This window comes from Coregonus lavaretus (genome assembly GCF_964263955.1).
Source record: "Coregonus lavaretus genome assembly, chromosome: 31".
Classification (NCBI taxonomy): Eukaryota; Metazoa; Chordata; class Actinopteri; order Salmoniformes; family Salmonidae; genus Coregonus; species Coregonus lavaretus.
In genome coordinates, this window is record NC_140018.1 from 35,397,721 (window position 1) to 35,419,502 (window position 21,782).

At 44.2% G+C, this 21,782-nt stretch overlaps 1 protein-coding gene across 1 annotated transcript; it reads left to right on the forward strand.

Annotated features, from left to right (window-relative positions):
- Window positions 1–4,371: 4,371 nt before the first annotated feature.
- Window positions 4,372–19,245, forward strand: LOC311106463 (uncharacterized protein). Its single transcript, XM_084148799.1, has 19 exons — window positions 4,372–4,431; window positions 4,523–4,647; window positions 5,312–5,455; window positions 5,792–5,890; window positions 5,990–6,151; window positions 6,341–6,440; window positions 6,694–6,914; window positions 7,626–7,782; window positions 7,972–8,195; window positions 8,523–8,643; window positions 8,988–9,184; window positions 9,291–9,405; window positions 9,626–9,795; window positions 9,892–9,989; window positions 10,158–10,285; window positions 10,709–10,898; window positions 18,716–18,857; window positions 18,955–19,051; window positions 19,144–19,245. Exons 2-19 carry the CDS (start codon window positions 4,594–4,596, stop codon window positions 19,215–19,217), a joined length of 2,493 nt encoding a protein of 830 aa, XP_084004925.1. The 5' UTR covers window positions 4,372–4,431; window positions 4,523–4,593; the 3' UTR covers window positions 19,218–19,245.
- Window positions 19,246–21,782: the final 2,537 nt, after the last annotated feature.

Below are 21,782 nucleotides of genomic sequence, written 5' to 3' on the forward strand. Positions count from 1 at the left end.
TCAGCTCCTGAAACTGATCCCACTTTGCCCTTCCAAACACCCACCTGCCTACTCCATCCACTAACACCTCCTCCTCCCTCCGGCCTACTGTGAATACAATGGGTTAATGATCACTCCCTACTGTCGACTCCTCCCATACCTCCCACTCACATATTCCTGCCATCGCACTAGATACCAGAGTGAGGTCCAAGGCAGACTCTTTCCCTGTGGCTACATCAATCCTGGTCCGTCGGCCATCATTCAGGCACACCAGATCTTTATTTTCTATCAAATGTTCTATCACTTGGCCATCTTCCACTTCCAAGATGGCATAGCAGTGCGGTCGTGTTCTTGGTTGTGTGTCTGTGTAAATAGCCTGTTTTTTGTATTTTTTTGTACATATTTCCCTATCACACTTTTCATCCTTCTACAAAATATACTTTCCTGCAACCCGCCTCACTCAATGTGGAACGGATTCTATTATTGACTTACCTTTTATCTAGAATCTCCAGTTGATACCAGCTAGCCAGCTAACTAGCTACTTGCTATTAGCCACCGTTAGCAGTTTTCACCCAGAACATCGGATTTTCTGCCGGAATAACTGAATCACTGGACATTAACACCGGATCGCAACTAGCTAGCCCCAACCGAATTGGATGTTGCTGTTTGGCTAATCACCACTGCCCCTGAAGCAAGCACCAGTTAGCCTTGAGCCAGGCCCATATCCCGGCTATCTACCTCTCTGTCTACCGGACGGGAGTAGCCAGCTAACTAGCTACTTGCCATTAGCCACCGCTAGCGGTTTCTCACCATTGTCCGTGGCCTGCACTACCTACCAGCCAGCTCTAGCCTGGACCATTATCCGCCAGTCTGCACTGTCTGCACAGCGCATTATCGACCCAGAACATATCGTTTTTTCTGCCGGACTCACTGATTCACTGGACCTTTATCACCGGATCATCGTAGCTAGATAGCTGTAATCAAATGGACGTTGTTGTTGGCTAATCAGCCGCGAGCCAGGGCCTTCTCCCAGCTATCTACCTCTCTGTCAACCGGACTGGACCTCCTTGTGTTGACACGGAGCCCCGCCGATCCAACACGACTGGTCTGCCGACAAAATCGTCTGATGTGATTACAAAAGGTTTCCAGTTACGACGTCGACCACGAAGATCAATCTGCTAGCCCCGGCCCGCTAGCACATGCTAGCCTTGGCCTCTTGCTCGCTAGTGCTATAGCAGCCCCCGAACTACCTCCAAACTCTCCTATTGCTGTTCACCGGACCTTATGATAACTCAGCTATACAGCTAATGCCTGCTGGACTGTTCCTTTATACGGTACCGCATCCTGTTTATGTTCAGCCTCAGCCCAAACTTTGTCGCCATTACCAGCTGTTGTCTTAGCTCTCGAATAACACCTGTGATTGCTTTATGCCTCTCTCCCATTTCAATATGCCTTGCTTATTGCTGTTTCGGTTATTTCTTATTGTACTATTTCACTGTAGATCCCAACTGCCCACTGCACTGAGGCTAGGAAACACTGTCACCACCGATAAATCTACAATAATCGAGAATATCAACAAGCATTTTGCTACGGCTGGCCATGCATTCCACCTGGCTACCACTACCCCGGCCACCAAATCAGCTGGGCTAGACAATCTGGACCCTTTCTTTCTAAAATTAGCAGAAGAAATTGTCGCAACCCCTATTTCTAGCCTGTTCAACCTGTCTTTCGTAACGTCTGAGATCCCCCAGAGATTGGAAAGCTGCCGCGGTCATCCCCCTCTTCAAAGGGGGTGACACTCTAGATCCAAACTGTTACAGACCTATATCCATCCTGCCCTGCCTTTCGAAAGTATTTGAAAGCCAAGTTAACAAACAGATCACCGGCCATTTCGATTCCCACCGTAACTTCTCCGCTATGCAATCCGGTTTCCGAGCTGGTCATGGGTGCACCTCAGCCACGCTCAAGACAAAAGACAGTACTGCGCAGCAGTCTTCATCGACCTGGCCAAGGCTTTCGACTCTGTCAACCACTGCATTCTTATTGGCGTACTAAATATCCTTGGTTTCTCTAATGACTGCCTCACCTGGTTCACCAACTACTTCTCAGATAGAGTTCAATGTGTCAAATCGGAGGGCCTGTTGTCTGGACCTCTGGCCTTCTCTATGGGGGCGCTACAGGGTTCAATTCTCGGGCCGACTCTATTCTCTGTGTATATCAATGATGTTGCTCTTACTGCTGGTGAAGCTCGGATCCACCTCTATGCGGACGACACCATTTTGTATACATCTGGCCCTTCATTGGACACTGTATTAACAAACCTCCAAACGAGCTTCAACGCCATACAACACTCCTTCCGTAGCCTCCAACTGCTCTTAAACACTAGTAAAACTAAATGCATGCTCTTCAACCGAACGCTGCTTGCACCAGCCCACCCGACTAGAATCACTACTCTCGGCGGGTCTGACCTAGAGTACGTGGACAACTACAAATACCTAGGTGTCTGGTTAGACTGTAAACTCTCCTTCCAGACTCACATTAAGCATCTCCAATCAAAAGTTAGATCTAGAATTGGCTTCCTATTTCGTAACAAAGCCTCGTTCACTCATGCTGCCAAACATGCCCTCGTAAAACTGACTATCCTACCGATCCTTGACTTCGTTGATGTCATTTACAAAATAGCCTCCAACACTCTACTCAGCAAATTGGATGTAGTCTATCACAGTGCCATCCGTTTTGTCACCAAAGCCCCATATACTACCCACCATTGTGACCTGTACGCTCTTGTTGGCTGGCCCTCACTACATATTCGTCACCAAACCCACTGGCTCCAGGTCATCTATAAATCACTGCTAGGCAAATCTCTGTCTTACCTTAGCTCACCGGTCACCATAGCAACACTCACCCGTAGTCTGCGCTCCAGCAGGTATATCTCACTGGTCATCCCCAAAGCCAACACCTCCTTTGGCCGCCATTCCTTCCAGTTCTCTGCTGCCAATGACTGTAACGAACTGCAAAAATCTCTGAAGCTGGAGACTCTTATCTCCCTCACTAACTTTAAGTGTCAGTTGTCAGAGCAGCTTACCGATCACTGGACCTGTACACAGCCATTCTGAAATTAGCCCACCCAACTACCTCATCCCCATATTGTTATTTATTTTGTACCCCAGTATCTCTATTTGCACATCATCTTTTGCACATCTATCATTCCAGTGTTAATACGAAATTGTAACTATTTTGCACTATGGCCCATTTATTGCCTTACCTCCATAACTTACTACATTCACACGCACTGTATATATATTTTCTGTTTGTATTGTCTGTTTGTATTTTCTATGTATACCATATCGCTGCCCTTAAATCACAGTTTTAAAAATATATATATACTACGATTAAGTACCTTTGACGAATGGAAAGGACGTCAGAAGATCTTCTTCTAGTTTTAGTTACAGCACAATACAAATTGTCATTACTGCCACCAACGTATATGGGGTGTAATAACAGCCGTGGTTTATGCTTTTTGCCTACTCGGAAATTACGATATGAAACGTTGATTTGAACCTTCTGACCATCTAGTGGTCAGGCGGCGCCCCACTGTCTGATTCATATTGCGTGATTTCTGATGATTGTTCTCGATTAAACCGACTGATTGGTTCTGTATCGGGTGAGCAGGATTGGCTATAGCCCTCAAACTCAACTCTGGATCTCAAAACCGGTTCCACTGCCTTTCTTCGTTGTTCTCTTCTAATCAGGGACTGATGTAGACCTGGGACACCAGGTGGGTGCAATTAATTATCAGGTAGAACAGAAAACCAGCAGGCTCCAGACCTCGTAGAACAGCGTTTCCCAAACTTTGTGTACGTTTTGGTTTTTGCCCTAACACTAAACAGCTGATTCAAATTATCAAAGCTGATGATTAGTTGATTATTTGAATCAGCTGTGTAGTGCTAGGGGAAAACAAACAAAACGTGCACCGCTTGGGGTCCAGAGAACTTAGTCTGGGCAACCCTGTCGTAGGGTAAGAGTTGAATACCCCTGGGCATCTGTCAAATATTAGGTTCTGTAGCTGTGTATTTTATCGAAACAAATCTACAATGGTTTGTTTTTTTGCCTCAGGGTAAGTAGTAACAAGCCTAGACTAGTCTTATGCGATGCAAACATCTGAATTGTGTGTGTCCTTCCTCCTTTAAATCAATCTTAATATTTTTTTAATGCCTTACAGGTTGTTTTCCCTGTTGATGGTAGCTGTGGGCATACAACCACTTCAGACATCTTCTATAAGTATGCAATTTGCACCCGGCATATTCAAGCACTAAACGTTGGACAATATTTGTTTTGATTGACTAACTTTTCCCGTTCCAGATGACCTCAATGCTGAATGCCTGGGTAACGTTATACGTTTGAGTGTGGCTCCTCATTTTGAAGAAGAGTTTGAAGTTGATGCTGTTTTTAGTGAGTTTGACTCTCTTTTATGAATCTTTCCTAATTCATGGTTTGATTTTGTTTGTTAACTATTGTTTTCACACCATCTCATCCCTAACAGATAACACGAAAATCCTACACCTGACGCCCGGACTTGCTACTCAGTGTGGATTCAGCTTTAAATTCGACCCCATGGGGAATGCCATGTTTTTTGCTTCTCTTCAAAACTGCTTTTCCCGAAACATGGTAATACTATAAACACTAGTGTTTGCTTGAACTTCAAATTGACATTTTGTTGCAATTTCACTGCAATTGCAACCATTTTATTTAACATTATTTTGACATGGCGTCATGCTGAGACCAAGCTCTCTTTTACAGATGAGCCCTAGAGACACCTCAATATTCACATCAATACAAGAAAAACAATCATTGAAAACAAAGACATTATTCAGTAAAAAGGACCTCAATCAGCCTTTTGAATTGCTGTAGAGGCACTAATTCATCAAATTTTAGAGCCTTAGATTATTCCACAAGTAAGGTGGCAAAAACATTTTAGCAGATTTACTTAACCCTGGCTATCGACATGATCTCCGTAGTTAGCCATCCCTGAGACTGGGTCTGGTATCTCGTACCTGTAAGTTAACAGTAAAGTACAGCGGAAGTGTATTGAGGAGCACTCTAAAAACAGTACAATGTATTGATATGAGACTTCATAGGGCCAGCCTACTTTCTGATACAGAATGCAGTGATGTGTACTACTGAGCCCATCTCCCATAGTAAAGTGTAGTGTTGCTTCAATACAGTGGCAGCTGCGTTCATAGACAATTTTGCCATAGTCTATAACTGGCATGAATGTCAACTGAATTATTTATTTTCTGCTATATAATGAAAGGCATTTCCTTCATTTTAGGATGATAAGATGTTCAGCTTGGTCATACAGTTTAGGCTGCCAGGAAACCACTTGACTGAAGACCCTGTGTATAGAGTGGGCAAAACTTGTAGCTACACCCGCTGGTCCTCCCGAGAGATTCTGTGCGACCGCAACTACATGGAGGCAAGTGAGCAGAGCATGCCCCAATGGAGATGTTTCCAGTCGAGCTTGTCCTAACTGCCTGTATGAATGATCTGTCTAGACCTATAACTCTCCAGTGTTTAATTTAGTCTGCTTCTATGAAACAAAGTAGAGGCCTTGGCCCTTTCTCAACTGTGTGTCCTTGATTCTGCTCGCCTCTTCAAACTGCACATAGGACAACTTTAGAGGAGAGGACTCTTGGCCTATTCTCAATGCATTTGAGGAGAGTGGACACAGATTGAGAAATGGCCTTTGACTTGATTTCTTATTGTACGGGAGGGAGAAAATGGTTAGGGAATAATGGCCTTTCTCCCCTAGGTGTCTGTCAGAAGGACTCTTCCAGACATCCAAACCTTCCCTGAGCAGCCAATTGGAGGCCCGAAAGCAAGGAGCGGCGACCTCCGGAGAGGAGCTGAGGTAGCCATATTTCAGTATCTGTAATTTCACTACAAAAATGTAAGGATGGCGCTGAACAGAATTTGTTTGTTGACAATTTGTTTCAATTTCTTGAGACAGGCTGTTGCTTCAGGATACAAAATGACAGCAGTGGTCTTTAGTCCTAGCAAGAAGGTCATGAAGGTGGATGAGGTCCAAAGAAAGGGCTATGCAATAGCCAACACTCCCACAAGGCTAGTGTTAAGAAGCCCCCATAATGCAGAGGAGACGTACCTCCAGAATGTAAGATGACTTCTTCCATGAGCTCCCCCCCCCCCCACCCTGGTTTTATAACTGGGTCATGTTCAGTAGAGAGACCATTTGGAAACAGTGGCCCTACCTGAACTTGATAAAGAACCAACTTTTTTGCAACATATTTTAATACGGTGTGCCCTACTGAACACGGCCCTGGTGTGGTTGCCCCCTGAACAGGTAGCTGGGGTTCCGATGAGGGTGCTCTCAACCTCAACCTTCTTTGCGCAGAAGTGGCTGGTTACTCGAGTAGATGCAACGGCTGTTTGTCCAACACCAGGTTGAGTGTGAAATAATGGCGGAACTTGGGGAGAATTACGATCCTGTTATTAATTGGCTCTAGACAAGACTTTCATTTGTGTTTTATGTAGTTTCTGTCAGTATCTGGGTATTGTTCAGTGGGGAAAATGTTTTGAAATGGGGAGGAACTAACAATTTTTCCAATTGGGGCACATTTGTTTTCAGTTGCAAAATGTTCTGTTACATGTGCACTGGCCTACTGAACATGACCTTGGCTTCTTGTTTCACTGCAGGGGCAGTGGAATTTACCCCAGAAGTGATCACCTGGTACATGCCCAGGCACATAGACCCACTTATCTCCTCTGATGCCTTCACCATGTTGGAGGTCTACATGGGAATTGACGCTAAGAGGCTGGACACTGAGGAAATGGCTGCCAGAAACTACTCGGTTTTAGTCACGGAGGCTCATATTATTGTTGAAATTCCGGTGGGGGCGGTTGGCGGCTATTTCAAGGTCAGCATGGGATGACGAATGTTCTGTTAATTGTAAATCAATCAAATCTTATTTATATAGCCCTTTTTACAGCAGCAGTTGTCAGTGCTTTGCGGTAACCCTTTTCCCATGAGAGATGGGGAAACTCCTAGAAACATTGTCTTGTGTAAAATGTTTCTTGCGCAAAATTACTAATTGTCTGATTTAATCAGGCTAATACACAATTGGTATATACAGCCTGACACGTTGGATTGCAAAATCGTGTAAATGTTCCTTACAAGCCAGAAAGTTGACTAAAACTTACTCTACCGCTTGTCTGTGCAGTTTGTCATGCGGCCGCTTGAAATTTGAGAAAATATCCACAGGAAAGTATTGTTGACCCAACTTTTTAGAGCTGGTAGGTTTGCCGCTGAATGCAAGCAACGTTCGGTTACGCTCTGCTATTTACATATTGTGCAAGTATTTACTTTGTGAGTCCGTTGACTGAAAATACAAGCCGACAACATATACCTACCACCTCAAGTCTGGTAAACAATACTTTCCTTTGGATATTTTGTCTTAAATTACGAGAGGCTGAAGGACAAACCACACAGATAACCGGTAGAGTAAGCTTCTAAATTTTATTTAACATTCTGGCTTATGAGGAACATTTTACATGTTGCACTCAATTGTGTATTACAGCCTGATTTTGATCAGACATTCCTAAATGCATCACTTGTCTCTCCCGTACAGAGCCATATTCAGGATAACCAGTACTTTGTCACTTACACCATTGAGCCCATGCTTGAGTTGTTGTGGATCGAGGAGGTGGCACACGAGGACACCAGATACAAAGTCCTCTTCCCTATCACAACACCTCCGATGGCCAGGCCGCCACAAGTTCGCAACTGTGAGTTTAGTTTAATGGTGCTTTTGGGCCTACGGGAAGTTGGGACGCCTGGGTCGTTCATTAGGCACAACTGAAGAAAATGTATTGAAACGGGGAGGCCTTACCCGGACTTCTCCAATAACAAATGCTCATTTTCGAATTCCATTGTAACTCAATTCAAAATGTTTTCTTTTGTTTGCCACTGAACAGACACGCCCTTAGACGCAGTTCCTGAGCAGGCAGTGTTTGTGTTTGAGTTGGGGACCTTCAACCTTGATGTGGCGCTGCTGAACATCACCTTTCCCACCGTGGTGCTAACTGTTGCAGAGTGCAACGCCAGAGGCTTCAATGTTCAGGAGCAGCGATCCCTGGACAACACCTTGAAGACCTTCAGGATGGAGGTGCCCTTCTCAGACCCGGTGGTCTTTCAGGAGGTGTGTTTCTGTAAAAGCAAAGTCACATGCAGTAATTTGTGCATGCCCTAAAGTGGGTGAACAACAAAATATAAATAATGGAGAGAATGTACCAAAAATACTTTCTATCCCTCATTTACTCAAGTGTTTCCATTATTTTGGCAGTAGTATGCGTTTTCACTTGCCAATAGTGCTTGATTTTATGATAGATCTACAAGTTAGAGGAATGAGGGCAACATTACTTTTTGTAGTATATCGTTTTTAATAGTCCCCATATGTACTTAGTTATCACTTGCTGTTGAATAGAGTTCTGTTATCAATTGACCAATGCTCTTAACTTCACTACAGAAAAGGCCGGAACAAGGTGTCACAACCTTCACTCTACAGCTGATCTACGGCCTGGTCATCTTGCCAGAGTACACCACTTTCTCTCACTCTGCTGTTGTGGATGCTGTACTGCTGGACATTGGTATCTAACTGTGGTCTCTGGACTACGCTAAACTACTCTTGAATGGTTTCCTCTCGTTTAATGATTAATCTGAAAGGAAATTGGCAGTGAAAGCCAGATGGTTGACTTAAAAGCCCAACTAGCCATACCGTAGGTTTTTTCCTATGCGTTCTCTTCAAAGACAGTATTAAGCTTTAGAGTATTTGGACCCAGTGTCCTGTTCCTGATTTGCCAGGATCGTGGTCATTTAGTCACACCATAGCAAAACATTTTCAACTGAGAACAAGGGTTTCTTCTTGGACAAGTTCAAGTAGTACCTCCATGTTTTTTGTGCTTAATGAACACAACCCTGTTTGTCCTTGTAGTGCCACCCTCAGTCACTGGCAACTGTGATCAGGAGAACTTCTACATCACCGTGGACTACAGGAACCAAGAGCCCTTTTTCGTGGTCTTGGTTGGCAAGCGGCTGCTTAGCAATGAGCTTGCTCAACAGTATTTAACAGAGGGCGACGCAAACTTCACCATCACGTTACCCTTCTCTTCGCCGGACGCAGTGTTTGAGGTACGATGCTCTCCCAAAACAACATGTTAACCAAATTGACGCAACTAGCCTCGCTTTACTTACCCTGTATACATGCATACTAATGAACTCTCCCATCGGTTCTCAGTCGGTTCACTCGTCCTCTGTCAGGAGCAGACTGGATGTGGCTCTCTTGAATCCTTACAACAACATGACCCTCAAATACTTTTCCCTGGCTTGCAGCTTCCTCAAAACACTGACTGGTTGGTTCTCAAACAATTAATTCAGATAACTAGTCATATGATATGGCTACCAAACCTGGGTTCCTTCCAATTACTGTTTGAGACTAATAGTGCCAGATGGCCATGATTTGCACTTTGGGTGCTGTTCTATTGTGCTAGGTAAGCTCAATTAAGTATTGGCAATAAACAAATACTATTTGAACCCAGGTCTGATAGCTACCTGTCCTTTGCCCCCCCCAAGAGTGTTTCTCTAACGGGACGATGACTGCGCTGGCGGTGAAGGTGGAGACTGCTCCCAGTCTGAACCCCGGTCTGCTGACCCTGAGCGACCCTGCCTGTGGCCCCACCTACAGCGACGACCGCTTCGCCTACTTCCACTTCACTGTTAACTCGTGTGGCACCACCAGGAAGGTAAAATTACTGTATTACCCTGAGGTGATGGGTACTGTATTTACAGACTGTTTGCTTCTGCAGGCTGTAATAAGTCAATGCCCCTCTATTACATAGTTTATCAACAATGTCATGCTGTATGAGAACGAAATCTCCTTGCCAGATGAACTTGAGGTGAAGATTAACTCCAATACTTCTTCAGCGGAAGAATATCAGTAAGTGCATTACACATCACAATTGTAGCTAATAGATTTTTTTTTAAACTAATTGCTCAATACTTTAACTTTGTATACAGGGCAAATGTGCCTCTTCTACCAGTGTAGGCCTGTGTCCACTCACTGCTTGATGTTTCCCCTATTGACGTTGTCTACCATCCCTCTTAGGTTAAAGATTTCCTGCTACTATGTGGTCAACATCACTCACACATTGGCCTTCCGTACTAGGCTGCACAACGAGCCTGTTGCCGAGACTGGGACCGGTCGAATAATGGTCAGAATGAGACTCGCGCAGGGTAAGAGTGCACAAATTCAGAATTTCAACTTTACCTCTAAATTCTAGTAACTCCTGAAAATTGAATATAATATTGGAGAACTTGGAAGGTCTCCTTTGGTACATTGATAAATTGTACAAAACCATTCCCAAAATGTAAGCATTATTATGGTATGTTACTCTTGCATTCTGATTGGCTTGGTGGAAATGTTTCCAATCCATATTGTGTCCATTTATCCAACAATCTTAGATCTACAGGTGTGGCTAGGAGTTGATTTGGGAATTCGTCAGCCTCTAGTTGGGATAGCGTTAGCTATAAATGGGTTGTGTTTATTGGGGCACAACAGTATCCCAAAACGAGCATTTCTTAATGGACAAGTTCAGATGGTACCTTCCTGTTTTGTGCCCACTGAACACTATCCGGTTGTCTCGTTCTGTGTTCCAGATGCCTCCTATAACACGTTCCACCAGGAGGAGGACTATCCATTGGTGAGGTACCTGAAACAGCCTCTGCACTTCGAGGCGGAGCTGACCAGTTCCACTGACCCCCAGGTAGCGCTGGTGCTTGACCACTGCTGGGCCACCCTCAACGAGGACCGCGACTCCCGACCCAGATGGAATCTCATCATTAATGGGTAACTTGTTGGATTTTGGCCTTTTCCTTTGGCTACCATGGCTATGCCACCACAAGATGACAAAGCCCCATCCACCGGTCACAATGGGTTGAGCATAAAAACAATGTAAGCCATATGCTGTCACCAGATCTCAACCCAACTGAACACTTATGGGAGATTCTGGGCACTCTTCAGCATATTACATATCTTTGATATATACTTGTTACGGCGTCTACAAGATCCGGAGCACGTGACTTGACTAGTCGTTTACAGTGTTAAACTAATCACAATGCAAATAGTCATCACCCCAAATACAAGCCTACTGCCTAGCCTAACATAGCACGAAAGCTGAACAGGGTTGCAAGATGATCAAACAATTTGAAACAACAAAGTGCATTCAAGACAATTGGCTACTCTGAGATCCCAGTTGTCTTAAACACCATAAGTCAGTTAAGTGAACATCCCTTCACCTAATATCTTTGGTCTGACAGACGCTTATGTGATAACCAGAATGCGTTGGGAGTCGCAAATAGCTTAGCATTAGCTCATAATCAGTACAACCTTCAAGTATTTCACACGTGTCATTACAATATATGCAAGAATCGGCATGCATGATTTGTCACAAGTACTTAAACTTGAATAAAACAGTAAATACATTATACTCCATACATACGGTATGCTACAGTAGAAACGACAACATGCTATACAGAAAATAAGGCACTTTAATAGGAACGCAATGCGGGCACCAGGGGAAAGAGTTTGCGAGTTCTGACTAGCTGTGCAAATGTCTGCACACTTTATCTGGGGAAGTGCTTGGACTTTCTTCGAAGAGAAGTTTGTCCGGCTCATTTAAAGCCTCAAACATAAATAGTCTGCAACAGTGAAATGGGCTACTTATGTGAATTAATGAGGCGACACATTTGAAAATAAAACATAGATAATTAGAAATTGGCAAGTTGAAACAGACTATAGATAATTATCAGGCAGTGTGCCTTGGTTTGAGGGCAGTGCGGGTTAAGTGTCCTGCTTAACAATCACGTTTTGGAACAGTGAGTGCATTCTGACATCACACGCATAAAAAAAAAAAAAAACTCACACTGGGGCGACAAAGATATTTGGGACACGCATGTGAAGGTTAAGACACTTTGGTGTTGTATTCCAAATGTTATCCTGTTGGTTTGCTGCAGTTCAGTGTTGTGCCAATCTAACGCACAGTTCAGATGCCGAACTGCTGGTCAGTCGACTAGAAATTAAGAATGGCTGGCACGGTTGAGAGCTTTGCTTGACTTTCTGATTGGTTTCATACAACTGTTCTTAACACTGACTGAATACTACTTGTTGGTTTTGGGTTGAGTTCAGGCATAACAGTGACCTCGTGTTAAAACACAGTATTGCACTAAACCTAAAGGATGACTCACACCTGTGCAGCATGGCACTTAATGTTTGAAACGTGAATAAGATCGGTTTAAAGGCCCCCCCAGAGGAAGTTGATGCCACTTGCGATGTAATTTCCTGTCCTAGAGGAAATGCATTTTTAATTTCCACCTCGAAGAATGAATGCTACTATTATTTATATAAATAATTGGGTGTGGGAACCTCCACCTGGAGGTGATTAACATGACCAATGCCGCTCAAGTGTAGCTAGCTATCTTGCTAACCTTATTTAGCTAGCTAATGTTGTCTTTAGCTTTAAATATATTTTTACTACACTGTATTCAAAAGATTAGTGAGCTGGATTTGTCATAAGCATTGATTTTAGGGGGAAACTTTGCTACAGATGGAAACCACTGGCCTTTAACTTCGCCATCTTAGTATCTAGCATTTTGGCATCCTCCATAAATTGGATAACTATTGAAAGATGACTGTATTTCTACGTTGTAATGGACACTGCAACCTTTGGTAGTTAGGCTGCGGTACAGCAAAGCCAAGTCAGCCTGTGCTCATACTTCTCTCGGGAGAAGTGAAATGATGGGCTACAATGACTTTGGCCATGATTATGCATGCTGCAAAAGACATGCAACTACATTCCTTGAATATTTTTTCACGGGTGCCTTTTCATTATCTGGATACACTTGTGGTTTCCAGCTAATGTTACACTAAGCAGTGTAGTGACACAACTTTAGTGGTCAAAACCATTCATCTGGGTGACAGGGTTTGGAAAATGCTATCACGCAATTATACCATATATTTATGAAGTGGGTGTGTATTCCAAACATTAGGAAGACCTTCCCAATATTGAGTTGTGCCCTCAGAACAGCCTCAATTTATCTGGGCATGGGATGGGGGCCCACAGGGATGGGGGCCCATTCTTGATACACACGGGAAACTGTTGCGTGTGAAACCCAGCAGCTTTGCAGTTCTTGACACAAACCAGTGCGCCTAGCACCTACTACCGTAACCCGTTCAAAGGCACTTAAATATTTTGTCTTGCCCAGTCACAAACACAATCCATGTCTAAAGGCTCAAATCCTTTAACCGGTCTCCTCACCTTCATCTAGTTTGATTTTTGAAGTTGATTTTTAACAAGCGACATCAAAAAGGATTATAGCTCTCACCTGGTCAGTCTGTCATGTTTTGTACAGTCAGTGTATATATTTTAATACAGACTAGCTAAAATTTGCTCCATGCCTCAGGCGGCCAAGTGGACACGAGGCTGTCTGGCTCATCTACATTTTTACATTTACATTTTAGTCATTTAGCAGACGCTCTTATCCAGAGCGACTTACAGGAGCAATTAGGGTTAAGTGCCTTGCTCAAGGGCACATTTACGTCATTTAGCAGACGCTCTAGTCCAGAGCGACTCACAAATTGATGCATTCACCCTATAGCCAGTGGGATAACCACTTTACAATTTATTTATTTTTTTTCGGGGGGGGGGGGGGTAGAAGGATTACTTTATCCTATCCCAGGTATTCCTTAAAGAGGTGGGGTTTCAAATGTCTCCGGAAGGTGGTGAGTGACTCCGCTGTCCTGGCGTCGTGAGGGAGCTTGTTCCACCATTGGGGTGCCAGAGCAGCGAACAGCTTTGACTGGGCTGAGCGGGAACTATGCTTCCGCAGAGGAAGGGGAGCCAGCAGGCCAGAGGTGGATGAACGCAATGCCCTCGCCTGGGTGTAGGGACTGATCAGAGCCTGAAGGTACGGAGGTGCCGTTCCCCTCACTGCTCCATAGGCAAGCACCATGGTCTTGTAACGGATGCGAGCTTCAACTGGAAGCCAGTGGAGTGTGCGGAGGAGGGGGGTGACGTGAGAGAACTTGGGAAGGTTGAACACCAGACGGGCTGCAGCATTCTGGATGAGTTGTAGGGGTTTAATGGCACAGGCAGGGAGCCCAGCCAACAGTGAGTTGCAGTAATCCAGATGGGAGATGACAAGTGCCTGGATTAGGACCTGTGCCGCTTCCTGTGTAAGGCAGGGTCGTACTCTCTGACTGTTGTAGAGCATGAACCTGCAGGATCGGGTCACCGCCTTGATGTAGGCGGAGAACGACAGGGTGTTGTCCAGGGTCACGCCAAGGCTCTTCACACTCTGGGAGGAGGACACAACGGAGTTGTCAACCGTGATGGCGAGATCATGGAACGGGCAGTCCTTCCCCGGGAGGAAGAGCAGCTCCGTCTTGCCAGGGTTCAGCTTGAGGTGGTGATCCGTCATCCATACTGATGTCGGCCAGACATGCAGAGATGCGATTCGCCACCTGGTTATCAGAAGGGGGGGAAAGGAGAAGATTAGTTGTGTGTCGTCTGCGTAGCAATGATAGGAGAGGCCATGTGAGGATATGACAGAGCCAAGTGACTTGGTGTATAGGGAGAATAGGAGAGGGCCTAGAACTGAGCCCTGGGGGACACCAGTGGTGAGAGCACGTGGTGCGGAGACAGCTTCTCGCCACGCCACTTGGTAGGACGCAATCCAGGAGTGAGCCGCGCCGGAGATGCCCAGCTCGGAGAGGGTGGAGAGGAGGATCTGATGGTTCACAGTATCAAAGGCAGCAGACAGGTCTAGAAGGACAAGAGCAGAGGAGAGAGAGTTAGCTTTAGCAGTGCGGAGAGCCTCCGTGACACAGAGAAGAGCAGTCTCAGTTGAAGGACCAGTCCTGAAACCTGACTGGTTTGGATCAAGAAGGTCATTCTGAGAGAGATAGCAAGAGTTGGCTAAAGACGGCACGCTCAATAGTTTTGGAAAGAAAAGAAAGAAGGGATACTGGTCTGTAGTTGTTGACATCAGTGGGATCGAGTGTTGGTTTTTTGAGAAGGGGTGCAACTCTCGCTCTCTTGAAGACGGAAGGGACATGGCCAGCGGTCAAGGATGAGTTGATCAGCGAGGTGAGGTAGGGGAGAAGGTCACCGGAGATGGTCTGGAGAAGAGAGGAGGGGATGGGGTCAAGCGGGCAGGTTGTTGGGCGGCCTGCAGTCACTAGTCGCAAGATTTTATCTGGAGAGAGAGGGGAGAAAGAAGTCAAAGCATAGGGTAGGGCAGTGTGAGCAGGACCAGCAGTGTCATTAGACTTAACAAACGAGGATCAGATGTCGTCAACCTTCTTTTCAAAATGGTTGACAAAGTCATCCACAGAGAGGGGGGGGGGGGGGGGGGGGGGGGGGGGGATTCAGCAGTGAGGAGAATGTGGCAAAGAGCTTCCTAGGGTTAGAGGCAGATGCTTGGAATTTAGAGTGGTAGAAAGTGGCCTTAGCAGCAGAAACAGATGAAGAAAATGTAGAGAGGAGGGAGTGAAAAGATGCCAGGTCGGCAGGGAGTTTAGTTTTCTTCCATTTCCGCTCAGCTGCCCGGAGCTCTGTTCTGTGAGCTCGCAATGAGTCATCAAGCCACAGAGCTGGAGGGGAGGACCGAGCCGACCGGGAGGATAGGGGACACAGGGAGTCAAAGGATGCAGAAAGGGAGGTGAGGAGGCAGAATCAGGAGATTGGAGGGAGAAGGATTGAGCAGAGGGAAGAGATGATAGGATGGAAGAGGAGAGAGTAGTGGGAGAGAGAGAGCGACGGTTGCGGCGGCGCGTTACCATCTGTGTAGGGGCAGAGTGAGTAGTGTTGGAGGAGAGCGAGAGAGAAAAGGATACAAAGTAGTGGTCGGAGACATGGAGGGGAGTTGCAGTGAGATTAGTTGAAGAGCAACATCTAAAGATGAAGTCAAGCGTATTGCCTGCCTTGTGAGTGGGGGGGGATGGTGAGAGGGTGAGGTCAAAAGAGGAGAGGAGTGGAAAGGAAAGGAGGCAGAGAGAAATGAGTCAAATGTAGACGTGGGGAGGTTGAAATCCCCCAGAACTGTGAAGGGTGAGCCATCCTCAGGAAAGGAACTTATCAAGGCGTCAAGCTCATTGATGAACTCTCCAAGGGAACCTGGAGGGCGATAGATGACAAGGATATTAAGCTTAAATGGGCTAGTGACTGTGACAGCGTGGAATTCAAATGAGGAGATAGACAGATGGGTTAGGGGAAAAATAGAGAATGACCACTTGGGAGAGATGAGGATTCCTGTGCCACCACCCCTCTGACCAGATGCTCTCGGGGTATGCGAGAACACATGGTCAGACGAGGAGAGAGCAGTAGGAGTTGCAGTGTTTTCAGTGGTAATCCATGTTTCCGTCAGAGCCAGGAAGTCGAGGGACTGGAGGGTAGCATAGGCTGGGATGAAGTCAGCCTTGTTGGCGGCAGAACGGCAGTTCCAGAGGCTGCCTGAGACCTGGAACTCCAGGTGTGTGGTGCGTGCAGGGACCACCAGGTTAGAGAGGCAGCAGCCACGCGGTGTGAGGCGTTTGTGTAGCCTGTGCGGAGAGGAGAGAACAGGGATAGGCAGAGGCATAGTTGACAGGCTGCAGCAGATGGCTACAATAATGCAGAGGATCGGGATGAAATAAACTAAACATCAGGGAAAGGAGAGAGCAGGCCTCCCTCACCAAAAAAAAAAAAAATATATATATATATATATCTCTCCCAACTTCCACCTCAGAAACTATAATTGTTTCACTGAACCACCCGAGTAAAACTCTCCCAACTTCCACTTTAGAAATTAGAATTGTTGTAAACTACAGCAGACTGTTATCAGTAGCTGTAATTAAGTACAGCAGCTACCAACCACCTAACGTTAATGCCTCGGATGAGGTTAGAAAAACAGCTGAATGGTAGCAGCTAGCTGGCTCAATCACAGGTACTCTTAAGCATGAAATAACATTGGAAACAATTAACCACAGTTGCAAAAAGTTACCAGTAGCTACCCGCTAGCTAGCTAGCTTTGTTGGTCCAAGTAGTGGGTAGGCTAGCCTCGTGCTTCGCCGGAGTCCGCCGAATACAGTCCTTACCTACAATAATTACCTACAATAACCTTCAATAACTACCTGAGTAAGCTACCTATAATACCAAACTACAATACCTACCTACAATCTAAATACATGGTTTAAGCTTAACTCAACACCATATAAGAAGCCAAGCTTACCTTTCATAACGCAGCAATGATTAAACGTTGGGTAGCTAGCACAAAGATACTGTATTTAGCTACCACAGTACAGCCAGCTGGTAGTGTTGGCTGGCTAGCAATGGCTACTGTGTTGACTTTGTTTGAAAACGGCGTCGCTGCGAACGAATGTAGCTGGCTAAAAGGATATTGTTTTTAGTTGCAACCGTTGCTAATAGCAACTCGCCAGCTAATCCAGGAGGTGAGTTAGCTAGCTAGCTTCGTGCTACATCCGGCACCGCCGAATACAAAAGTAACCTACAATAACTACACAACAGCTACCCACAACAGCCCACGATGCCTACCTATACTACTTAATAATATACAGCCCACGATGCCTACCTATAGTACCTAACTACAATCTAAATACATAGCTTGGGCTTTGTCGAGTAAGGCTTAAACTATGTATAAAGCCAAACTGGCAGACTGCAATCAGTAGCCGTAATTAAGTGCAGCAGCTACCAACCACCTAACGTTAATGCCTCGGATGAGGTTAGAAAAACAGCTGAATGGTAGCAGCTAGCTGGCTCAATCACAGGTACTCTTAAGCATGAAGTAACATTGGAGACAATTAACCACAGTTGCAAAAAGTTACCAGTAGCTACCCGCTAGTTGGAACATGTGGGAAACAGTCTAGAAGAACCTGGATCATTTTGAATTTTAAGAACCATTTTGAGGGACATTGCACTATACACCACATAAATGCATTTTGGGCAAAGTAATTTGAATATTCATGTTGGACATACAAAGTACAGTTTGAAATTTGACAGTCCTCATTTTAACAATGCTTACCTATCTATAAAAGCCATTGAAGTAGATCTAAAGTAATGTTTTATGTTGAGTAAAAATGCTATGCAAATTGCCATTCTAATATGGCATTGCTAGTTTGACCCCCTGTTGTTGAAATTATTTATATATGAAGGGCGTTGAGTAAGTAATAGGAATTTAATTTGAATTTTTTTGAAAAAGGCTGAGTTCACACAGGCAGCCCAACTAATTTTTTTTACTACATCAGATTTTTCTAGAGCTGATCTAATGGGCCAAAAGACCAATTGGTAAAAAATAAAATCAGAATTGGGCTGCCTGTCTAAACACAGCTGAAGTCTGTTAAAGGGATAAGTGTTGTTTTGAGCAGCACATTTATTTTAAATCTGAAATAGTTCCATCCACATGTATACGGTAGATCTCATAACAAGGGGACATAATGGACAATGTTTATTGTCAACATTTTGACACGGCCAGATCGAGCCAGCCTGATCAGGCTGTTTCTGAAGAGCGGACAGAAAATAAAACCAACACACCACCATAAGACTTCGTACACAAGGGGGTTGTGGTTAAAGCGTTTCTTGTTCCTAACATGGTCCCTTTGTACACTGGCAGCTGTGCAAACCCGGCGGATCCGTACCTTGTGGTCTTTCACCCGGTGGTAGCTGATGCCAGGGTCCACTTCCCCTCTCACGTCAAACGCTTCGAGGTCCAGATGTTCTCCTTCACCAAGGAGGCAGATGACCCGAGTGGACGGGTAACAAAGTTCACACTCTTTTATTGGTTAATGTTTGAGTGGCAATCATCCCTTTATTTATTTTTATCTGACACGATCAAATCTATTTGATTCCTAGGTCTTTGTCCATTGTGATGTGGTCATCTGTGATGCCAGTAGTCCCTCTGGCGGCCCCTGTAGTGGACAATGTGTGACTCAGGACAACCCGAAAAGAGGTATGGCATGTTTAAAAAAAAAAAAAAAAAAAGATTTTCAGTCACTGTCAAACCTAGACCCATAACTGAACTAATAGGTTTTCTCTCAACAGGTCAAAGACATGTCAAAGACCTATTTGAGGAGCATCATTTAAATGTTTCTTCTGGTTACATTCTTTGGGTGTAGTGTTTTATTCCAACATGTCAAATAAAGTGTTCTATATAACAATTCAGTTTGCTTTACTTGCATGTCAAAATAACTCCTGACTTAGCAACAAACTAGAGGCATGTGATCAAATGTTCTCATTGATCATAACCATTGGAGCTACCTTAATTGTATGTTTTATTTGCGTTTAACACCAAGGCTTGTCATCTGACGTGTATCAATCAACCCTTTTGTAAGCATGGAACTGTAAACTCAGAACCATCCACCTGAGTTAAGCAATCAGATGTAAGTGTTGCGCACCAATTTCCCGTCTAGGACAAAGTAACTACTACCAGAGAAACAATTGGTATCAAAACAAAAGCTTTACAATGTCCTGTAGGAAGAACTGACTCAATGTTATAGCAGATGGTTTGCCGAAGTGAGGCCAGCATGGCAGTGATACTGAGCTGCAGGTCCATGGACAGGGCTGTGGTTGGATGCAGGCCCCAGGGAGTGCAGCAGTGTTGGTCATTGTCAACTGAAATTAAAACTTTCCTTGATACTTCCCACTAGCTTGGTTTCCATCCAATTTATGTTTTCATGAGACTATTAAAAAAAAGCTAAGAACATATGTGCATTTTCCCACCAGTGGTGTTGGCACCAAACTGACTAGTGGATAAAATCACTGCATGATGACTTGGTGCACACAATGTATTTTTTTTCACTTAGTTTATTCGGTACATGAGAACTTAAAGTTCAATGTGTTCAACTACCAATAGTTCTGTCAACTGTTGCGTTTAAATAGCAAATGTGCCTATGGTCTTGGCACCTGTGCTCTAGCAAACAGCTGGCAGATGCTGTGCAGGTTGTCTAGTCTACATGAGATTATGGGTAAGAGTGAGAATATTTGTACTTTCCACATCGATCATCATATTAATACCCTCGATAATTTATTGGAAAGCAGCATCAAGCTCATCAGTGCACATCCACCACCCTGTGAAGTTCCTAAATTAATCTGTAGCCTAATAAACTGCATTGCTTCCCGAGTCACTACACACCATATCATGTTACTTTAATGTGGTGGTTATAATCAATATTTGCTCGTAAAGGCGTTTCCTCCACAATTTCTTGCTTAATTAATTTTACCGTCAAAAGGGTCTCACATGTCGAACGATAATTGTCTGCATTTAAAAAATGGTACCAAATTATACAATGGATAAATGTGGTTACTGAGAAATTTGGAATTTTAGTTTACTTCCTGAATTGAAATGGAATTGATGTAATTAGTTCTGTGCCATTTATTTTATACTAAGAATATAATTGAATTTAGCTGAATAAAAAAGATGCGCACTTTCTCTGAAATTGGACCTAAGTGAATTTTAAACAGAACCTATACGCTAGATTTAGTTATTTGGCAACTTTTAGTTGAATTATAAATCTTAAATCAAACATAAGGGCTGCATGATGTGACTATAGGTTATTGATTTGAGTGTCACAAAAATATTGCGCTGTTCCTTCCCATTTGGAAAATAATCATGAAAATAAAATGTATGGGGTGTGAGAACTGCTGACTACTCATAACTTGCAGATTGACACGTCAACCAGGCTCAAGGGGCAGGTCAATTTGTTTTATTAAAGGGAGTGGTTTCTCCTAAGCAATTAGTAGAGGGAGGTGTGCTCTTCATATTTTCTGGGTGATCTTTAAATATTGACTGGCTTTCAGCAAGCTGCCCACTCAAGGAAAAAAACATCTAACTGTAACCGGTGCCTGCAACCTGGTTCTGGTTGTCAGTCAACCTACCAGGGTACTTACAAAATGAAATCATGTATTGATCACATCTTTACTAATGCTGTAGAAATTTGCTTTTAAGCAGTATCCAAATCCATAGGATGTAGTGATCACAATATAGTAGCCATATCTAGGAAAAGCAAAGTTCCACAGGCTGGGCCTAATATAGTGTAGGAGGTCATACAATAAGTTTGGTAGTGATTCTTATGGTGATATAAATAATATTTGCTGGTCTGTGGTGTGTAATGAGGCGCAACCAGACGCTGCACTTGACACTTATGAAATTGCTTATTCCAGTAACTAACAACAATGCACCCATGTAAGAAAATGACTGTAGAACTGTTAAATCCCCTGGGATTGATGAGGAATTAAATTATATGGTTGAGAGGGATGAGGCAAAATGCATGGCAAATAAGTCTGGCAGCTCAACCGATTGGCAAACGTACTGCAAATTGAGATGTGACTAAACTAAATAAAGAAATGAGATAAAGAATGCTTTAGAGCACCTTAAATGAAATGTTGGGGGGGAAAAAGGCAAGCTCTGCTCCATTCATTGAATCAGATGGCTAATTCATCACGAAAACCACTTGCCAACTAATTATTATTTATTTTTTTGGCAAGATTCGAAAATGTAGGTATGACATGCCAGCAACCAACGCTGACATCACATCAAGTATATCTGACCAAATTATGAAAGACAAGCATTGTTGTTTTTGAATTCTGTTAAGTGAGTGTGGAAGAGGTGAGAAAATGGTCTATCAACAATGACAAGCCACCGGAGTCTGACAACCTGTATGGAAAATTACTGAGGATAATAG